General features: G+C 45.2%; 1 protein-coding gene across 1 annotated transcript in view; it reads right to left on the bottom strand.

Annotated features, from left to right (window-relative positions):
* The window catches only part of trrap (transformation/transcription domain-associated protein), a 90,641-nt gene that overhangs the window by 7,649 nt on the left and 61,103 nt on the right, over positions 1-21,889 (bottom strand). Inside the window, exons 62-68 of the mRNA XM_082543626.1 lie at positions 21,590-21,791; positions 20,219-20,380; positions 8,436-8,526; positions 7,967-8,172; positions 7,064-7,325; positions 1,303-1,528; positions 796-1,013 (exon numbers count right to left, since the gene is read on the bottom strand). Coding sequence (XP_082399752.1) covers positions 796-1,013; positions 1,303-1,528; positions 7,064-7,325; positions 7,967-8,172; positions 8,436-8,526; positions 20,219-20,380; positions 21,590-21,791 — 1,367 coding nt within the window. The remainder of the gene's footprint in view (positions 1-795; positions 1,014-1,302; positions 1,529-7,063; positions 7,326-7,966; positions 8,173-8,435; positions 8,527-20,218; positions 20,381-21,589; positions 21,792-21,889) is intronic.

Genomic DNA, 21,889 nt, shown 5'->3' with positions numbered 1-21,889 from the left:
CAGAGGAAGGAAGTAAAATAGAAAGAAGCACAAGAGAGAAAAATAAGTGGGAGGCAGTGATGGGAACACAGCCACATGAGTGACGCAGAAACTGTAAATATTTGTCTCCGCTTGCTAGATAAACTCCGAGTTACCATTGGAAACCATAAACCTGCAGCTAAAATACTCTGGAGTTTGGGAAAAACAACACTGAAGGCGTGCCTTCAGTCAACACCAAGCAGGGTCAAAGAAGGTAAAAGGCTGTGCACAGGTCACACAGTAGAAGCAGTCCAAACATTTACATGCAGTGACACCTCAAATCAAATCAATACCAGCAATTCATGTTTGAAGGAACTGGGTTGGTTTGGGCTGTTTAATGTTGTGTGCAGATTTCCCCTTAAAGACACCAATGAGCAAATAAATGTGTAAAACAAACATCTGCAGAGAGGTAAACCTCTTATGTAATCTCCTCACATAAAGATACTCGAAGAAATTGGTTAAAAAGCAGTATTTTCCAATATTGGCCATGTTGACTGATAATGATATACTGACAAGACATAAGATTACATGTTTTTATGTCTCTGTTTTCATAGTATTTATATGAAGGCCACTTATTTTAATATTGAAGATGTCTTTGTTTTCCTGGCACTAAGGAGGAAAATAACAACTAACAGGAAAAATTATTGGGATTAGTTACCAGCCAAAATACTATTTTAAACATCAGTATCGAGCCACAATTTCACAATCAGCAAATCTCTAAACAAAATCATCCCCTTTCTATTCCTAAAATGCGCCCATGCCTCATTTTAGTCATACCAGTAAAGAAGAGGTGCCTCTTGGTGGTCTCCTTTCTCTTCTCAAGACAAGGGTTTAGGAGCCGGAGAAGCTGCAGGACTCTTTCCTCTCGACGTGACTCAGTCAAGCAGGCATCATTCATCACCAGGTAGGGGTAGATCTTTCCATTGTGGCCGCGGATGTAGAGACGGCGTGCCGCGGTATTGTGTTTCTGAACAATTTCCACTCTGGGCATGAATCTGTACAGCGTTTCAGAGGAACAGAATCAGAGCATTAAACAGTGTGGGAGAGAGGAAGGGTAGGAACAACTGCGATACAAGAATGGCACTGGAGTACATGTGGAAGCCAGAATTTAAAATGAAAGGCTTTAAGATCAGGATAAAATCCCCGGGGGGGAAGCTCCAGTAAAAACAGGTCAATCTGACAATTGTTAGCCACTTAAATAATTTACTAAGTACCAACCATGACTACAGCAAATTCCACATGTGCTTATTAGCCCGGCTGCACCCGTGTAGAATAATGATGTACCTTGCAATCTTGATGTAGTAGTGTGTGGGTTTGGGCATTAGGAATTCGCCCGGAATCTCAACTTCAGCTGTCTGTGCAGAGAAATTGCTGAGGAAGCGACACTTCTCCTCAATGAGGAAGAACTTGGGCAGCTGTTTGGTTTTCGCCTCCAAAATCTTGATCCACTTCTTTAGCTTGGAGATGAGATTGTGAAGCTTCATGGAGCCTGGCACACTGAAGTCAAAGTCTGTAAGGATGGAGAATAGTTATTTCCTATACCCATTCATAAAAAAACAAAAACAAACAAAACAACAGAAAAAAACCTTGACTTGTAGTGAAAGCAGCTTTTAAACAACAGGTCCTTTGACAATTTGATGTTAACTGTATAACTGTATAAAACCACATGCAACCTCTGAAAGTGGTCCGATATAATCTGCATGTGTGCATGGGGGAAAAAGGAGTATGTTACAGTTGTTCCTCCTAAATGAACTACCCTCAAATTCCCCCTTCGGCAAGACATTAATCCCTTAAGTGTTCCAGTGGACCCGCTTTACATCACCAGCAGGACAAGACTGTAAAACTGAGCAGTTTCCGTGTGTGTGACCTTTAACCACCTATATACAAAAAATGTAAAATCATTTTTAAAAGTTCGCTAAAGCTAGAAACTAGAGACCAATTTGCGCTCTGAGGACATTCCTACTCAAAGCAACGTAAAACATAACTAAGAATAAAAAAAGAAAATATATTTCAAAGCTTATACATCAAATGACATTTCAGTGTTTGCAAGGTCTCTTTGAAACCACATATTAAGATTAATTGCAGTAAGATCTGGGTGTTGTTCTAATCCAGTAACTAAAAATACCTTGTTTTACTCTTATGGCCTATGGCAAGGCAGCGGTAACACACATTTACATCTGGGAAACGGCCTTTTTAAATATTATGTTGCACTGTTGCCCACTCCACTCCAGCAGTGCCTTGCTTAAGGGAACGTCACAGATAAGTTATTCATGGCAGCACAAGGAGAACTGTTTGCTCTATTGACTTAAAACTCCCTGTCGGAGGCCAGGAGCTGATTAAATTAGTGCCATAAAAATGAGAGTCTTGAAGTATTAAATTCCTGTTTCAAGTCACAACTCATATTGCACATAACATATTGAGATGAGCTGCAGCAATAACAACGGAAGGAGGGGAAGTGAGCCAAACAGGTTTTCCATTTTAGAGTAAAGCCCCTAGGACAATTCTGAAACACGAACACACACATACACACACACAGATGTGCACTCGACTACCTCTCCTATTTCAGTACACCCTGTTGTGCCGCCTGTTATAATGAATCCATGAAACTGCAAGGCCTTGCCATTTCAAACCCGTTCAATCTATCCCAGAGTGAGACCTCCTAATACTTTAAATAAGCCCTTTAAAACAGCCAATGTTCTTTTCGGAGTGGCCCTATTTCGCTATCTGTCCGCCTGCAATTCACCTGCCTTGAGAGGTAAAATTGAAACAGTCCTGTGAAAATTGCAGACCGACAACAATTCAGCACCATAAAAGTGTATAATGCTTACAAATAGAAAAGGTGAGGCACGCGCCACTGTTTCAAAGCCATGAGGAAATACAGTAATTTCACTCCATCTTCATCAAATATAAAACATTCCTTCTGTTTAAAACTGGAGAACCGTCACAATTCATTTAAAAAAATGAATGAAAAAGCTTAGCGTTTAACATGTTATCATACATGAGCCATCTAATACTTTTCCTGATAGAATCAGAGATTAACATCTCACCTTTCATTATAAATGGTAAATGGTAAATGGCCTGTATTTATATAGCGCTTTACTAGTCCCTAAGGACCCCAAAGCGCTTTACATATCCAGTCATCCACCCATTCACACACACATTCACACACTGGTGATGGCAAGCTACATTGTAGCCACAGCCACCCTGGGGCGCACTGACAGAGGCGAGGCTGCCGGACACTGGCGCCACCGGGCCCTCTGACCACCACCAGTAGGCAACGGGTGAAGTGTCTTGCCCAAGGACACAACGACCAAGACTGTCCAAGCCGGGGCTCGAACCGGCAACCTTCCGATTACTAGGCGAACTCCCAACTCTTGAGCCAAAATTTAACTGCTTCAATGTGGTAGTCATCTGCATTATGTTTAGGACTCAATGTGTGAACAGAGACTATACGAACAGAGACTATCGATAAAAAATCGACGCATTACTCATTTTGACTAAGATCCAAATCGGAAATATTTAGTGTCATTTGCAGGCCGTCATTAAAAGGCAAACAAGATACAAGTTGTACAAACTGTGATTACGCCAATTTTAAGAGTGGACATATTCCCTCCTTTTGTATTTAAATCCTGCTCCTCAGATGTGTGCCGACAATGTAAGTAGAGTCTGTTGCTGAGAAATAACGTTTGCTCTGTACCGGGTGCAATACTGAAAGTGAGTGGATAAGGGAATTATTTTCAGTCCCCCTGAACTTATATTTGACCCCTGCTTGGTGGGGAATAGGATGCTGAGAAAAAGAGTGCAGTGTGGAAAGTAGCCAGGCTGTTCTCTGACCTGTGTGTAGAAGTCAGTGCTGCTATTCTGCCTTACCTGGCTGTGCCAGATGGTCTACACTGCTGAAGCCAGGTTATAGATTGTGGAGCTGGAGGTGGGCCACCTTTCTATACAGAACCATCATTTCTTCATGTACTGTCCTGGCCCTGGCTTGTGCCTGGTTGACTTTTCTGTAGCGAGTAAATTCTGCTTTCTTATGGCAGACTGGTGAGCTAAAGTTTTAAAGGTTTCAGAGGTCACCAACATGCAGTATGTTTACACTTAAGACTTCTCACTAAAGACTATATAAAGTTACACAGGTGCTAAGCCAAACTGTTCAATTTAATCATAACACTTAGATTTAACTCTTTAAGTCTAATCAAGAGGCAAAAAAATTCAAAATCCAGGAAATGTGTGTGTTTTTGTTTTAAATATATTAAAAAACAAAACAAAAAACCTTTTCTAACAAAGGTCTCTGGAAAAGATCCACTGCTAAAACAGTAACTCATGCAAATAGCATTCTTCGTAATTGGATTTGAATGCCTCCCTGCTGCCAAATGTTATATGTGCACACATAAACCCATATTTTCCGGCCCACAAACCCTGTGAAAGCGAGTGAGCCACTAACGTGGTGCAGGGAATGGGAGCTTGGCTGCTCTGCAGTTCTGTAAACCCTGTTTGTTCCACTCTGGAGGGCTTGTGTGGTTTCGGTCTCTGTCGGCCCTGCTCCCGCGTAGCCGTGGGGACAGCTGTCTAGTGACGGTCGGCAGGCACCCTGCGAGGCAGAAGCCCTGGTGACGCCTAGCTGCGTGAGCACAGCTGGCGCCGTAACATCTGGTAAGATTCATCATCAAAGTGCTCATTCTGAGTCTGAGCTCTGTCTTGTTTGTGTTGTTCATTCAATCAGTCTGTACACAGCTCCCGAGCTTTTACCCGCCAAAGCCACCACACCTGTCTTCATGGTTTCTCACCGACTTCACATTAGTTTTCTCCTCTCTCTTCTTCCATCATGCGTATTAATCTCGGTCATTTTCTATGTTCATCAGGTCTGGTTAGCCTGCATTACTACTTCTTATTCTGTTTTAGTAAGAAGACATTTTCCCCCAGCTGCTTTTCATGCACTCGCTCTCCTTGTCCTCGGTCTCAGGGCCAAACACATTAGCCGCACTGGCCAGGCTCAGTACTAGTTAAACGGGAATAGCAGATGAGACTAAAGAGCAGGCAGGAGGAGTTGTTTGGAAATGCAACAAATAAAAGGAGGCGCGAGTTTACTGTGGATGCAATTCAGAAAGAAAGCAGAAGAAAACACAAAGGTTTATGTGAACACTGAAACCTGGAGGGGTCTTGCAGATGGTCCATGTTTGAACTGTGGTTCAACTCCCTTATGTAACACGGGAAAACAGACACGTGGCTTCCAAAAAAACAGGAGAATGATTGTTTTGAGGTAATGTCTCAGAGGGGGTCTTGGCTAAAATAAAACAGCACCTGCCTCGCTACATTCCACAGCTTTCACATGAATCTGAACACGCAGGCCAAAAACTGACCACAGGTTTCATTTACTGCCTTATAAGCATACACAGTGCATGACAGGAATTCGTCTTTTTAAATGTGTTAATCCATAACTGGGAAAAGATCAGAGACTTCCTCTTGTTGCAGAGTCTCATTCAAGCCATTAGTGTCCATGTCTAAGCACTTCAGAGAAAACATCAGGAAAGTAGAACGAATTTTCCAAGGCTCCAGGATATAAAAAAATAGGGAATTATAAGAAATAAACTACATGCTGTCTAGAATTCAGCTGTTAATGGGCCATCTCAATTATGGCATTCTATTTGACATTAATGTGCCTGTAACTGGAGGTCTGCCATCAAGTAAAACAAAATACAGACAAAAAAAACAAAAGATAAAAACAAAAAAAAAAGATGCAACTGGACAAATTCAGTAAATTCTTTTCATTGCTGCTGTATCAGAGGACTTTAGTGAATCCACACTGACAGTAGTTATTTATGTTAGTAATTCACAACCAAATCTATTCCTCTGTAAGTTTTCTATAACAAGAACAAAAATGCCAACCACTATATATCAGGCAAAATGTTTTATCATTATGCTACAGCAGCAGAAGAGAAAGCAGACTTTTTAATTCACCTACTTGTGCCAATACTGTATGAGCTAGATTTAGTTTTGGCACAGCAGACACCTGGTAAACAATGCTCAACAACAACACAGCCAGTACAAGTTTCAACAACAAAGCACCTGACTACTTATGAAACATTTACATTTCAGTAAAATGCCTCGTTTAACCAACACAATTTTATGGAAAGAAATTTTACTCAACTTTTTGTGGTCTGTAAAACCTGAACTGAAAACCGGCTTCACCCTCATATAAAACCCTCGAAAGAAATAAAGTTGTTCATTACAGGGTATTTCAATAAGTTGATAGAGGGTTTTACAGAGTTTTGAAAACCCCCAATGAAACCAGAGAGAACTTGAAATGTTTTGCAGCTTCCAAAAGAGCAGGAGGAAAACAAGTCTTCTGCTTTACGTCATCAAACTTTGACGAGTTGTTGATATCATCACCGCAATGCTGCACAAGCTTAGAATAGAAATGCTGCTGCCTTGTGTATAATCAAACCCGACGTGGGCGTGTGTACATGCAGTGTAATAAAGGCACAGACAGACACACATGCAAACACCTCTCTGACCAGTCACCAGCCCCAATCCCTCCCTAAAATCCAATCATCTACTTGGAAACTTTAATTACATTGTAGAGAGCCAGTGCTCCAGCTGCTCCGAGCGACAGCGGCAGCCTGCTCTAGCACAGATATGAGCTGCACGAGTGTCTGTGTAGATATAATGTGACCGGTTCAATATACTGTTACAAAAGCCAGCCATACACCTGACTTATCATTTAAATGAGTATAGACGTACAGTCGCACAAGTGCTGCTTTTGTTTGCTGAAGGGCGGCTGGTGTCTGGTGAGGGGCTTCAGTGAGGAGAGCTAGGAGGTGTTGTTGGTTTCACTACGTGGCCACTTGTCACACCTTGTCATACTCTCACAAAACAGCCCCCCCCCCCCACACATTTTACGTCTTTTCATATTCACTCAATGGCTCTGACGAAGCTTGAAAACTGAAACTGAATGTAAACATGGAGAAACAACCTCAAACAAAAACTTCTTCAGTGTTTTGCCTTTTTGTATAGCTCTATTTGACAGTATTTATAAAAGCCAACCAACCTGTTGTGAACTGTCCCTTCATCTTTTGGAAAACAGGATCCTGGGCTGTGGCTTGGGCCCGGCGGGCCAGTGACTCAGAGGCAGCGCTGGAGAACATGTTGGAAACATTGGAAACGTTCTCCAAGCCGACTCCAAAGGTGCTAACGAGCTTCTTGACAAAGTTGAGTGTGTGGGGTGTGATCTTGGCATCAGACACTGCACCACTCTTTTCAAAGGCCACTGAGTAACATTTTGCCAGGCCCTGCTGAAGCTGCCTTAAAACCTGTAGAGAGAAGAAGGAAGAAAAGAGAATAAAGAAATGCTGTAATGATATGGGAATTATTAGAGACATCCTGTCCTTCTTACAGACTTAGACATAAGTCATTTCCTCAGGAAAAAAAAGATGCAGCAATGTGACCAAATTGAGGGAAAGAAGGAAGGCAATGACTATGTTTCCCCTGCTTGCCCAGTGGAATGATGCATAGAGCCTGCAGCTGCTGCCCAGTGCCCCTGATCATCACAGGTAATCACACAGATACACACTCATAGCATCAAACTTCCAACCCTAAATCCCTCGCCCCATCCTACACGCTCACAGCACCCATCCATCACTTGTCTTCTCCCCTCTTACTGCATCACCGTCTGCCAGACTTCCCCTACAGAACAGAATAGCTGCTGTGTGTGGAAGCTGCTTAGCAAGGCTAAAACTATTTAAAAGTGCATCAAGTTCAGTTTGGACAGACGCACCTCATTATGTGATGCATACATGCTTAGCTTTAGAGTTTCACATGACCCTTATATACAGAAGATGTTCAAACTGTCATACATGAAAATTCTCAATGGCAGCTGTAATATTTTCTCGCCTTCTGATCTTCTGCTGCAGCAAAATCTGTTCTGCACCTTTTATTACTATTTTTCCCTCACCTCTTCATGCCAGTTCTCTCTGAACCACACCATCTGGTCTACGATGCCCTCCAGGGAGGAAAGCAGTGTGGGGTGTAGCTCCCGCTGCATGTGCATTATACGGCTGCAGCGCCACATCGGGGCAGTGGCCCTGATTGGCCCTGGGTCTGAGGCCCCTGAGTGAGGCTGGGCCCCAATTGAACTGGGCTGCTGCTGTCCAGATGAATCTGGGAGAAAAGAGTGGAAAAGAGGAGAAAGCAACGGAGAAATGATGGATTAGAAGAATGCAGAAAATCAAAAAAAGTGGGGAAAACACAAGATGAGGCCAATTCAACACTGTCCTGATAAATTATTAATAGATAAGGACTTGTTAAAAAACAAAAAAACAACAACAACAACAACAAACCAGACAAACAAACAAACAAAACCCACCTTTTATTGTTCAAAGTGTGCTAAATCAGGCAACACACTACAGGCACTGTTTACTTACCGCTTTTGTAGCGTTCCCTCTGCTCGATCTTGAGAGTCAGGTAAAGGGTGCGGATGGGGAAGTAGACAGCCTGGGGGTACACTCGTCCCACCTAGCAGATAAAAGAGGGTCACAGATTACATTTCAAAGACTCCCCCTAAGGACTGCAAAGGAGAGAGAGGGGTGTGGATAGAGGTAAAGAGGGAAGCGATAGAAAGAGAGACAGTGAGAGAGGGACAGAGAGATACTGTATGCCTATATGTGTCAGGGTGAGAGAGTGAAAGAGAGAGATCATACAGATACTGCCAAAGACCTGTACTCTTACAGAGGGGGTGTTTGAAGCTTTGAGTCAGTGGAGTTAGGGGAGTTAAAAACATGTCATGGCTGAGCTACAAAACTCAATGTGACTGATGATGAAACTGCCTTCAAGACTTCCAAGAAAAGTCACTGACACCACTAGAAGAGTTAATGGTCAAAGTTGGGACATAAGAGGCTATGAGTTTTAAACGCACAGCAAATTTACCTTTAAGTTACTGGGGTGCAAATCCTTTGATAAGTAATACACCAGGTGAATTTAATGGTCGTCTTTTATTTAAATTTCATGGAAACCCCACGTCAGACACATAAAAACCAAAATTTCCAGAAGCCTCGCAGTTTTGAACAAAGTGAAACAATTCCTTGATAAAGATGCACTTCGTACTCTGTACTGTACCCTGGTTCTTCCATATCTTACATATTGTGTGGAAGTGTGGGGAAACACATATAAAAATACAACTAATCCATTAGTCACAGTACAGAAACGAGCACTGCGTATTATTCACAAGGCTGGTTATCTAGATCATACTCACAAATTCTTTCTTCAGGCAAAGTTACTTAAATTCCAGGATCTGGTTAATTACAATACATCCATAATTTTGTATAAAGCTTTTACTAAACTTTTACTGGCAAATTTACAAACTAGATTTGAAATTCGAGAAAAGGTTTATAATGTGAGAGGCTTTGGAGAATTCAAATTACCCAGAACTCGAACAACCCGTAAAGGTTTTTGTGTGTCTGTATGTGGTGTGAAAATCTGGAACAGTCTGAGTTTACAATTGAAACAATGCAAAAATATTCATAGATTTAAATTTCTCTACAAACAGTTGGTCTGGTCACAGTATACTCAATGATGCTTTTAGTGTGCTCTGTAATGTCTGTTCCCTTTCAGTCGATTCACTCGGTACAACACATAAGTATGGGATATCACGCCCTCGCGTGTCCTGGCTGAAGAAACCTTTATTCACGCCTTTACGGCAGATGACGTGTGATGACACGCGCAAGGCCCCGCCCGCACATATAGCCGCTGCCATCACCGTCATCCCTCAGTTCTTACGCTCTTCACCTCGCTGAGAACACCTCTGCTGAGTTGGGCTAGCTAGCTACTGCTAGTTAGCTCCGTTGTCTGCCAGCTTGAACCTAGCTTAACTGCCCCTGTTGGTGTTAGCCTCCACCGCCCAGCTGGTGCGTAGGCTGCCCGCGGAGCGCTATTTTCAAGTTTTTCTTGTGCAGCGTTTCGCTTTGCGTTTTGGGAATGGACTCCAAACCGAAGCGAGCAAAGCAGAAATCTTCTGTTCGCCCCTGTCCTCAGGGATGTGGTTTCTCTTTGCACGACAGCGACCAGCACGATGCCTGCCCTGTCTGCCTGGGGATCGTCCACGCTAGGAGAGCGTTGACGGAGCCCGAAGCTTGTGCGTTTTGTCGCCAGCTCCGACGCTCGACCCTGGAAAGACGGGTGACGTTTGTGGAAAGGGTGCTGGGACGCTCGGCTGTCGCACGGCATGACCCTCTTCTTTCCGAGTCTGGAGCCCCGGCTTCGTCCGAGTCCGAAGACGAAAATTTTCAGGTCGATGTCCCCGCGATTAGCTGGGCTGACCACATGGAATACGTTGACGGGTTAGCCGATGACGGACCGGAACCATGCAGGAGCGCTGACGGGCTTCAGCCTGGGTTGAAGCCCGCCAGCGCTCCCCAGGAAGACGATGACGTGCTGGACATCGGCCTGGACATCCATGGTTTGTCGGAGGATGAGCAGGAGAGCTCATTGTCGACCCAATATGCCGCCGCTGCTGCGCCGGTCGGCCACGATGACACCTCTCTTTTCTCCCTGTTTCGCCGTGCCGCTGAGAAGCTGCAGGTGGACTGGCCCTCTCCTCCACCAGCTCGGAAGCCGTCGCGGTTTGCGGGTTTTTTCCTTCCACCGGAGCCCGCAACGGCCAAAAACTGCCTCCCCATGTTCCCAGACTTTCTCTGCGAGCTAACAGCGTCATGGGACAAACCTCTGTCTACCCGCGTCACTGTGCCCGGCTATGGACAGTACATGGAATTGGACGGCGCCGAGGGAGCTGGTTTAGCTAACCCACCCCCTATGGAGCTGTCTCTGGCTGCTTATCTGGCCCCGTCCCATAACCATGGTGTCGGTGGCCCCGCAACTCTGCCGTCCAAGCACTGCAGATTCTCGGCCTCGCAGCTGGAGAAGATTTATCGGGCTCAGGCCGGCACCGCTCGAGCCATGAGCTCCGTCACCATGCTCCAGACGTACCAAGCAATGTGCCTGGCGGAGCTTGGATCGCTGGTTCCGGAGGACAGCCCGCTGTCACCTCTTCTTAACGAGGTTAGAGTCACCACGGATTACATCCTCCGTGCGTCTCGCTGTGCAGCGCTCTCCCTGGGCAGAGGGATGGCTTCGACAGTGGTGGCGCAGAGGCACCTGTGGCTGACCCTCTCCGACGTCCCTGATAGAGACAGAGCTGTGTATCTGGACGCACCAGTGTCTGCGGCTGGGTTATTCGGACATTCACTTGAAGCCATTCAGGCTAGATTCGATCTGAGGAAGAAGCAGACGGAAGCTCTGCGCGACATCATCCCCAGACGCCAGCCCCAGCCCAAGCCCACTGCTAGCTCTCACAGGCCCGCCGCTCCTCTGACAGCTGGCAAGAGACCGGCGCCCACTGCTGGAGTGGGAGGGCCGCCGGCGAGAGCACGTACTCCGGCCCGAGCTCCACGCCAGTCGGCCTGGGGCAAAGGCCCTCCCCCGGGCCCCCGACGGGACCCGACGCCCAGGAGGAAGAAGCCTCAGCCCTCCTAGCTGTGATTGCGAGTGGGGAAGGGATCCGGCAGCAGGGAGACGCTGCTCTTACCCCTCTATTGCCGCACAAGAGGTGCCGCTTAAGTTCTGTTCAGGTTGTCAGCCCCAGAAGGCGCTGCACTTCCCTATCGCGGTCTCCCAAGCACATAACCCCTGCACACAGTTCAGATGTGTTGAATGTTCAAGCGACCACATCGAGTGTTCCCGCTGTTTTTCATTGTTATGCCCCGGAAAAGGTGCACCCAACAAAATGTATAAATGTACATGTTCCCATGTTGCAATCAATAAAGAGTGTTGTTTACTCTCAAACAATCTCAAATGCTCAACCTGCAGGCGAAATGAGCCAGGTCAGGCAGGGGATGCAGTCCCCTGCAGACACACTGGGGGGCGACGGCGCCCCGCCGTCAGTGCTGCAGGCCAGCCGGCTGGCTGCTCACTTCCCTCAGTGGCGCGCTTGCGCCCCCTCTCCGTGGGTGCTGCAAACCGTTGCCATGGGTTACCGGTTGCAGTTCCGGGTCAAGCCGCCTCGTTTCCAAAGAGTCGTGAACACGATTGTCAACCCCGAGGCAGCCTTGGTACTCAGAGAGGAAATACAGGCGCTATTACAGAAGAGAGCAATACGGGTGGTCCCCGCTTCGGAGACGGACAAAGGTTGGTACAGCCGTTATTTTGTCATTCCGAAGAAAGGGGGAGGGCTTCGTCCCATCCTCGACCTGCGAGTCTTGAACACGTACCTGCGAACGTACAGGTTCAAGATGCTAACACTCAGACAGCTCCTGAGTGCAGTCGGCCCGGGAGATTGGTTTGCGACAATCGATCTAACAGATGCTTATTTTCATGTCGCTATACACCCGAAACACAGGCAGTTTCTGAGGTTTGCATTCGAGGGCGTAGCCTACGAATACCTAGTGCTGCCGTTCGGGCTGTCGCTCGCTCCCCGCACCTTTACGAAATGTGCCGAGGCAGCGCTAGCGCCCCTCAGGAAGAGGGGCATCCGCATCTTGGCCTACCTGGACGACTGGGCTCTCGTGGCTTGCTCCAGAGAACAGGCGGAGACGCAGCTGTCGCGGGTTCTGTCACACATTCAGACACTGGGGTTCTCTGTGAACTTTCAGAAGAGCTCGCTAATCCCAGGTCAACAGATCGCTTTTCTCGGTCTGGAAATATGCTCTCTTTCCAGCCGCGCACGGTTGTCAGAGCACAGAGTGGCCGCGTTTCATCGCTGCCTCGCTCAATTTCAGCTGGGACGCAGACTGCGTTTCCAGACGATATTGCGCTTGTTGGGCATGATGGCATCTATGATCGCCGTAGTGCCGCTTGGGCTGTTGAAAATGAGAGCGTTTCAACGCTGGACTCTCTCTCACCGTTTGTGTGCTTCGCGTCACCTCCGGAGGAGGCTGCCGGTAACTGCGTCTTGCATGCTAGCTCTCCGTCCTTGGAGGGAGCCCGGGCTACTGCACCAGGGCTCTCGGATTGGGAGGGTGTTGTTTCGCAAGGTGGTGTCCACAGATGCTTCCCTAAGTGGGTGGGGAGCGCTGTGCGAGGGTGCGTCAGTGAGAGGGATCTGGTCCGCGGCTCAGCGCCAAGTGCACATCAACCACTTAGAGCTGTTAGCAGTGTTCTTAGCTCTAAAGCGTTTCCGTCCAGTCCTGCAGGGCCAGCATGTCTTAGTCAGGACGGACAATTCAACAGTGGTGTCTTATATAAACAGGCAGGGAGGAACACGCTCTCTTCCCCTGTTGCAGCTGTCTCGCTCTCTGCTGTTATGGTGCAGTGTTCATTTTCTGACTCTAAGAGCCACCCATGTCCCGGGCCACCTGAACCTGGGGCCGGACCTTCTCTCCAGGGGGGGTCCTCTGGTGAGAGAATGGAGGTTACACCCTTCAATAGTGGCTCAGATTTGGGATCTATTTGGCGAGGCGCAAATAGATCTTTTTGCTTCCAGGGTGAATGCTCACTGCCCCCTGTACTACTCCATAATCGACCACGATGCACCCTTGGGCTTGGACGCGCTAGCGCACCAATGGCCAGACGTGCTCCTGTATGCATTTCCCCCAGTGGAAATGATATCTCCAATTCTGGAGAGGGTGCGTCGGCATTCCCTCTCTCTGATCCTGGTGGCCCCTTGGTGGCCCGCGAAGTCGTGGTATGCAGAAATAATCAGCCTGCTTGCAGCAAGTCCTTGGCAGCTTCCTCTCCGCAGGGATCTCCTCTCTCAGGCGGGGGGGGAAGTGTTTCATCCGCGCCCGGATCTGTGGCACCTTCATGCTTACCTGCTGAGAGGTTAAACTTGGTTGCTAAGGGTCTGCCACCTAGTGTGGTAGCGACGATTCAGAGCGCCAGGGCCTCGTCTACTAGAGGCTTGTACGCTTACAAATGGCGAGCCTTCGAGCGATGGTGCCAGGACCGCCACACTCTCCCATTTCAGTGCTCTATTGTGGATGTTTTGACATTCCTGCAGGAGCTGTTGGATAAAGGCCTTTCGTTTTCGACGATCAAGGTTTATTTAGCGGCTATATCTGCTTGTCATATCGGTTTTGACGGGGTGACACCAGGTGCGCATCCCCTCGCCGTGCGTTTTCTGAAAGGGGTTCGCCGGCTGAGGCCCGTGCTTAAGTCCAGTGTCCCGGCTTGGGACTTGTCTTTGGTGCTGGAGGCCCTTTGTGGCCCTCCGTTTGAACCCGTTGAGTCGGTAGATATGAAACTTCTTTCGTATAAGACCGCATTACTTCTCGCTTTGGCCTCGGCGAAGCGAGTGGGGGACCTTCATGCGCTGTCTGTGCATCCTGCCTGCACACAGTTTTCTCCTGATGGCCGCAAGGTCGTATTGCGTCCGAATGCCGCCTATCTTCCCAAGGTCATGCCTGCATCTTATAGTTCAATGGAGTTTGAGTTGCTGAGCTTTTGCTCCCCTCCTTTTGAATCTGAGGAGCAGAGGAGGGTGCATTCTCTTTGTCCGGTGCGTGCGCTACGCACCTACATTGAGCGCACTCGGGATGTGCGTTTGTGTGACCAGTTGTTTGTCTGCTTCGCTAATCCGAATAGAGGTAGAGCTCTGTCCAGACAGAGGCTGTCCCACTGGATTGTAGAAGCTATCTCGCTGGCATACAGCACCGGAGGTTTTGCGTTGCCCCACGGGGTGGGAGCTCATTCCACCAGGGGGATGGCGACCTCATGGGCTCTTTTTAGAGGGGTGCCTGTGGCTGATATTTGTGCAGCGGCTAATTGGGCGTCGCCGCACACTTTTGTGCGGTTTTATCGGTTGGACGTTACAGCCCCTTCGGTGGCTCATGCTGTCCTTTCTGCTGGGTCTACCACTCACTAAGGATGTGGTGGTCCCGTTCGGTGGCTGCTCTGCGGGGCGTGTATATAGGTCCCATACTTATGTGTTGTACCGAGTGAATCGACTGAAAGGGAACGGTTAGTTATGTCTATAACTCCTGTTCCCTGAAGGAGAGGAACGAGGTACAACACAGGGTGGCCCCACTGAGCAGTTGGCTCGGTGAAGAGCGGCTATCGAACTGAGGGATGACGGTGATGGCAGCGGCTATATGTGCGGGCGGGGCCTTGCGCGTGTCATCACACGTCATCTGCCGTAAAGGCGTGAATAAAGGTTTCTTCAGCCAGGACACGCGAGGGCGTGATATCCCATACTTATGTGTTGTACCTCGTTCCTCTCCTTCAGGGAACAGGAGTTATAGACATAACTAACCGTTCTCTTACCATTGCTGGTATGGATTCCAAAAAAAAAAAAAAAAAAAAAGTGTGCGTATGTATGTACATATATGTACATGTGTGTGTAGATATATATGTATGTATATGTATGTGTGTTTGTTACTTGTAGTTATTACTGCCTGTTACCTGTGGTAATGCAATTTATAATTTATATATTCTGTATTCAGTTATGAAGGCTCTAATTGTTGTTTGCGAGCTGCCGTTTAGATGCTTGTATGTGCCCGGGGCTGTTGATGGGTCTGTATGCAATGATGGGCGTAGCTGCGGGAAGTTTGTTTTTTTTGTTGATGAGTGAGTATAGGGGTGGGATTTAATAAGTTTTCTTCATCCCACTCCTTTTTCAGGCAATTTTTGTTTTTTGTTTTGTGCATTTTATGTTCAATATAGGTATTTGTTGTGCCTGAAAATGAACAAATAAATGAAATGAATGAAATGAAATGAAATGTATCTGTACTAAGCCACTAAGTCATCCATTCTACCATCAAAGTATTGTGTTTTTAAAAAACAAACAATCAGTGAACTCAAACTATTGATATGTGGAATAAATTCTTCTTGATGTTATAGTTTTCTTATATTCTTCCATTTATAATGAAACTACATGATTGGCTGTTTAAAGTAGCTTTACATTATTCATAATTCAAAATAACCCATTATAATCTTCTACTGGGCCTTGGGGCAGTCCTGCAGTTCATCTTCTGTCCCAAACAAGCTGTTTTAGTCCCCTTGCCCCTCCCCCTTTAAGACAACTTTATTTTAAGTGGCTGCCCCCTGTAAACAGAAGCTTTTAACAGCAGGTCAGTGGGACTATCGTTTGGTCATCTAACATAACTGAGATGACCATATTCTAGGTGCTGGCATCATAATTTGACACTGCCCATCTTTAATATGAACATCCACCATGTTATCAGGATACATTGGAGAGAGAATACGCATGACAGATGACAAATTATTGGGGGGGGGTGGGGGGGGGGAGACAAGTCAGTGTTTGTGAAAGCTTACGATGTACCAATGTGACTGAGCTTCAGTTAGCTTTTAAAGTTGGTCACACTGATTTTCTTAAGAAGACATTTCCCTCATTTGGTGTTTTAATAATAGTGGTAGGGAATACTGTCTAAGAAGTTTAAAAAAACAAACAAACAAACAAAAGAAAAAAAACACACCAAAGGTGTTAAATAGGGTGTAAGAAAGCATTCAGTGACCCCTCATACCCTATGGATGGGTGACCGTACTCCCACCAGCATAGGAATATTTCATCTTAGGATAAAGGCGATCACTCAGAACAGCTCTGTATTGATTTACTTTGACAACAAGACCCAAACCATGCCAGCAAAACACAATAACAAAGCCACCAGGTGCCCTTACTGCAGGGGTAAAGAGTTCAGCCTTTCCTTCAGCCTGTAGTTTGCAAATACAGTTCGCATTAACTTGTGACAGAAGATTCAGGTGAGTCTTCAACTAAAGAATCTTATTTTGTCACAGTTGCCCTTTCTCAGGGAGGAGGTAACACATACATTGTCCACTCACTTGCAGTTAATGCACTGAACCTTTAACTGTACACAGGAATCATCTGACATCGCACAGACGTTTTACTAACAAGCTGGCAGGTTGGACACTTGCGCGGTCACATGCACCTCAGCTGGGTGATGTCTGGAAAAGTTCAGGACTGCGGTGTGAATGTGCAAACAGCATCTGAAAGCTCAGATGGTGATATGAAAAGTGTTTGTTTCGATTCACACTGTTTAAACCCTAAAAGTCTTGAACATGCAGTAAAACCTCTGACCAAACATCCATCCACACATTTTCCCGTGGCTACAGTCTGAATTCAAGTCACATTTCACCAAATAACACCAGAATGAATGACAACCCGTGCAAATTGCAATGTAAAGGAATCTCTCTTTGGATGAGCACCGTAAACTTGACACTGATATATGACACATACTCCCTGTCACAGCACAAAGTGAGCGCTTCAAGGCAGAACATGAGTTGTGACAAACCTCACTAAATTTTTTTTACAGTATTAAAAACTGTATGCCAAAGTAAAACAAGCCTAGCCACAGTTTTGCTGAACATTTCAAATACAGCCAAATTGGAGAATTGTTTTAAAAGTGCAGTGTAGCTGCCTGCAGGGCAGAAAAGAATCGATCCAAAAATCCAACAAAACTAAGCTCAATGTGGCTAACGGTGGGCCGAGGATCAGTGGTTACAGAGAGAGGGCTACAGTAGTGAGACAGAAGACGACTAGAAGACTGAGGATAAATGGATTTTGGAACCACTACGCTTTCTTTACCTTGACCCACATTCCTGTGACATCTAGCTGTCTTTAGAAAGATTCTCAGATTGTACAAATCATGATTACATAAAACTGAGTTCAAGTTGAAAACGGATTAGCCTGTGGCTATGTAACACACACTTGTACATCTTCCTTAGGTTACCAAAAGAACCGTTCCAGATCTCAGCTGGTCTGAAAATCTTCAAGAGACGTGGCTCCCAAAAGGAATATAACTCTACACTGGCCCGAAGGTGGGGAAGGGAGAGAGACAGGAATAACAAGGTAGTGAAAGGCTGTGGCCGCTTTGGGTGGAAGCCTAGACATATTAGACGTCTCATAAAGTCATAAAGGCAAACAAATGATTATTTAATTAGGAAAAACTCTCCACTTCCTCAACTTAATGTGACCCTTGCTCTTAAACAAACACATACATGGGAACTACATACACTATACATATCTAGCAACATTAGTATTCCCACTAATATTTACTAATTTTATATGTTGTACAAAGAGTAAATATCCTGTTTTCACATTTTTCTTTTTCAGTGTCCCTAAAACAGAGAAAATGACTTGAAATGAAAAGTACAATATGGAGCTGACAAGTGAGATGTCAAGAGCAAGTGGAAGAGGGAGTGCTAAGTGTCAGCTAACAGCTGTATTAAAGATGAAAGAGGAAGGAAGGCAAAGAGGAAGAGGAGGAACCAGAGATCACCGCACTAATGGGAAGATAGGAAATGTCATAATTTGGCACGGCTGAGGTGAACTAAGGGGAAGAGGGAGCACGGCAGAAACGGTGCAGGCAACGAGGGAGGGAGCGAGCATGTGTGGGAAGGGGTGCTGAGATTCTCTGCTAACTTCTGATTCATCTTCCCGCCTGCCCCCAGGCGCTCTTCTCCTCACCTTCATCAATATTTCAACATACGTTTTTTTAAACATCCCGCCGCCACAGAGAAACTCTAAATAATTCAGTCAGGCGAGAGGGATAAAGAATGCCATGCATTAAAATGTGGTTTGTTCTTTACACAAAAGAGGCAGAGAAGAAACGGGTGTCAACCTTTTACACTTCAGTCATAATAGCATGAAAAGGCGGACCAAAAGGAAGAAGTGAGTCTCTATGGAAGGAGAATTTGTATAGTCACAGACTGACATCCATTTTATATACGTACAGAAGCGATTCGGGTTAACTGAGACATTAAAGCTAAGCTTTTTATCAGTCATGTGTCATGGTCTAATATATTTTAAAAAGATTTCCAAAAACCAAAACAGGAAAATGAGGGTTTAAATAATTGGGATTTCCATCAGTTGTTCTAGAACTGAAGAAGCCTCTTGGATGAGAATCATCTTTAAAAATAAAAAAACAAAGAACCTCCACAGACACTAAAGCAAATGAAAATAATGGAGCAAGTTTCTACAGTTGGGCCTATATTTAACTGTATAATATGTATCACAATTGATACATGGGTTTCTGAGAACTCTATTTCATCAACATGATCAATACTTGCCATAATTTCAAAATGTTATGGACAAAACCGTTTTTTGTTTGTCTAAAATTAACATTGTTGTTAACAAGAAGTTGCCAAAAACACCCAATGTATCAAATGCGATAAAAATTTTGAATAAATATATAATAAAAAATATATTATACACAACATGATATAGCAAAAACATTTTTGTGGATTTTGTCATAAGGGTTAATAAACATCTCAGTTCCCCCAAAATCTGAATTTTCTGGCTATTTTTTGATGGGTTGGGTCTTACAGGGTTAACGGCTGACTTTCATAAATGCTATTTCTTAATGGGCTTAACAACCAGCCATCAGTGACATGTTTCCTTTTAATCTGCATACTAAAAAAGTAAGAAAGACTGCTAAAGTAAAGCAATCTTCATTTCTTCACACTCACATGGCGATTATGATGCTACTACACACGTACCCAAAGGCTAGAGGGGGCCTGTCAATGTAGGCCAATTTAAATTCTAATAAAATGCTTGGATTTGGGTTTATATACATTTTGTATTATATTTTCCTTCTAACCTCTAAGTATGTTTTTTTTATTCAGCTATCCAATGTGTGACACTTTTTAACTTTATCAAAGTCACTTTAAAACCTCGCCTTTTCACTCTCGTCTTTTTATCCTCCTTCACAGTTTCCCTCACATCCTCCATACAACATTCCAGCTCTGTTGAGAGGATGGCTGTTTGTTATAGCAGACTACTCTTTGAAGATCACCCTCTTCAAATTGTGCAGAAATAATACTCCATTAAGCAAAGCAAATTAGTCCTTGGTTTAATTACTAGCTCTGTTCCTGCAGTGCGGATGCATTCAATATTAACTTCATAATCATTTCTTGAACAAATAATTTAAAAACCAATTCACCAGGGACTAGTGGAAGCCAATAAATTGTTGTAAAAGGGGACACTAAAAGAATCTGGATGCTTAATTTGGTAAATAGAAAGCAGGAGAGAGACTACTTTGGCGTGAATGCAGTTAATTTATCTTGATTAGAAAGACGTGCATAAGGACTGACGCTTACACACTAAGCCAGATGTGCTGCCCCAAATGCATACAGAGAGCCAAGCAATACTAAGATTGATGGTGCAGCAAACATCCAGACCCACTGAGAGCTGACCACAAAGATTTTTGACTGAAGCACAAATAGAGTTTTGCAAAAGCCTCACCTGACTTATTAGGTTAAGCAAAGGCTTTCCTTCTGATCCAACCAGGCAGGTCAGAAGCTGTGGTATCCATGCCAACCACTGGATGGGTGGGACTCCAATACAGTACTTGTCAACAGCATCGGCCAGAGTGTTCTTGTCGTCAAAGCTGAGGAGCCACAAGACCTACGGGTGGAAAAAAAAAGGTGTTAGAAGGTGGGATGAAAGTCAAAGATAGTTGGGGAGAAAGGACAGAGGCAGAGAGAGAAGAAATAACAAATGTGAAAAAGGTCACATAAAGGTCAATAATAACAGTCACAATTATTTACCTACTGCAAAACACCAAATCGCAAGGTGCAACATTGCTACCACTAACCAGGCGATTGCTGTGCAGAGCAATATACAAGTGCATCTTTGCAATCCTCAGTATGATCAAAGCTGAGCCATGTGGTGGTGATCTCTCCTCCCCTGGTAAGCTTGTGTGTGTGCATTATGATGAAGACATTATCCCCCCACCCCCCTTCCTGTTTCTGAGTACACAGATTGTGCATAATTACTGATAATGACTGGTCATCTCGCTTCATCCATCAGGAGTAAGCGCTGCCAACCCACTTTGGCAGTACAATACTTATGGGTGGGGTCATCAGAAAAAAACAAAACAAAACAAAACCCCCCATTTAATATGAAGGTGAAGCTGGCATTAAATTATTTAAACAGAAATCAATAGTAACAGCCGATCTACACACACACCAAGGTGGCTCTGTGCTGTGGCAACTTTTCGAGAGGCTACACTGAATGAGTTAGTGTCCATTTAAGAAGGTAGGATGGTTGTTAGCAAGAGGTTCCATCTCTTTACCTCCTAGGCACTGCCTGCAGAGTTGCTGTATGGGGGAAATCGGTCAGACTGTTAGAGAAAGGTCAATTCATGTAGAGGGTCATGAGATTGGAGTGTCAGGGGATGCCATTAGTCTGTTGACCCCAAGTGCCAGAGGATGGCCTTCACTCCACCATCGATCTACTGTGGGAACCCATCCCTGCTGCCTACCCTGCTGCTAGACTGTAATCGATCAAATTACTACTCTACTTTTAACCATGGCTAAGCCTGAGAGGTGGAAAAAAGAATGGCTTTCTTCTCATTGGCAGCAATAATGTATGGGGTAGATGAGGTCAGGAAACTAGAGAATGAAAAGTGACTCCCTGTTGTAAAAAAACAAAACATGGCTTTAGGCAGGAAGGTTGCTGGTTTCATTATCAAGCAAACAAAACATTGACAACTGAAATCAAGAGATAAACAAGCAACCACAGAAATGTTGCCATTATCAGCATTTTGCAAGGAGTTTTACCAACCAAGATGATCATACAAATCCCTCCCCAGCATCCCACTTCTCTTATCACCTTTGCGAGGTACTTGCGGGACTTGCTCTCATTTTGGTGACGGCAAGCATGGAGGTAACAGGTGATGGCAGAGACTCCCAAGTGGAGCTGACGATCTTTAACGAAAATGTTCTCTAGGTAGTCGCCCCACATGGCCCAGGCTTTCACCAGAACGTCATGCATCTGTACTGCTGCTGAAAAAGCCTTATTTGCCTCCTCTGACCTAGAACAAGAAAGAAGGGAAAGGAAAAGTGTTAGAGGGTGAAGGGTATATTACCGTTAATGAGTGTCAAGGGCAAGTGAGAAAAGGGAGGTAGCTGG

This window comes from Aulonocara stuartgranti, assembly GCF_965226115.1.
Source record: "Aulonocara stuartgranti genome assembly, chromosome: 8".
In the NCBI taxonomy this organism is placed as follows: Eukaryota; Metazoa; Chordata; class Actinopteri; order Cichliformes; family Cichlidae; genus Aulonocara; species Aulonocara stuartgranti.
The sequence above is the reverse complement of the archived record's forward strand: the minus strand, read 5'-3'. Positions and strand labels throughout refer to the sequence as shown.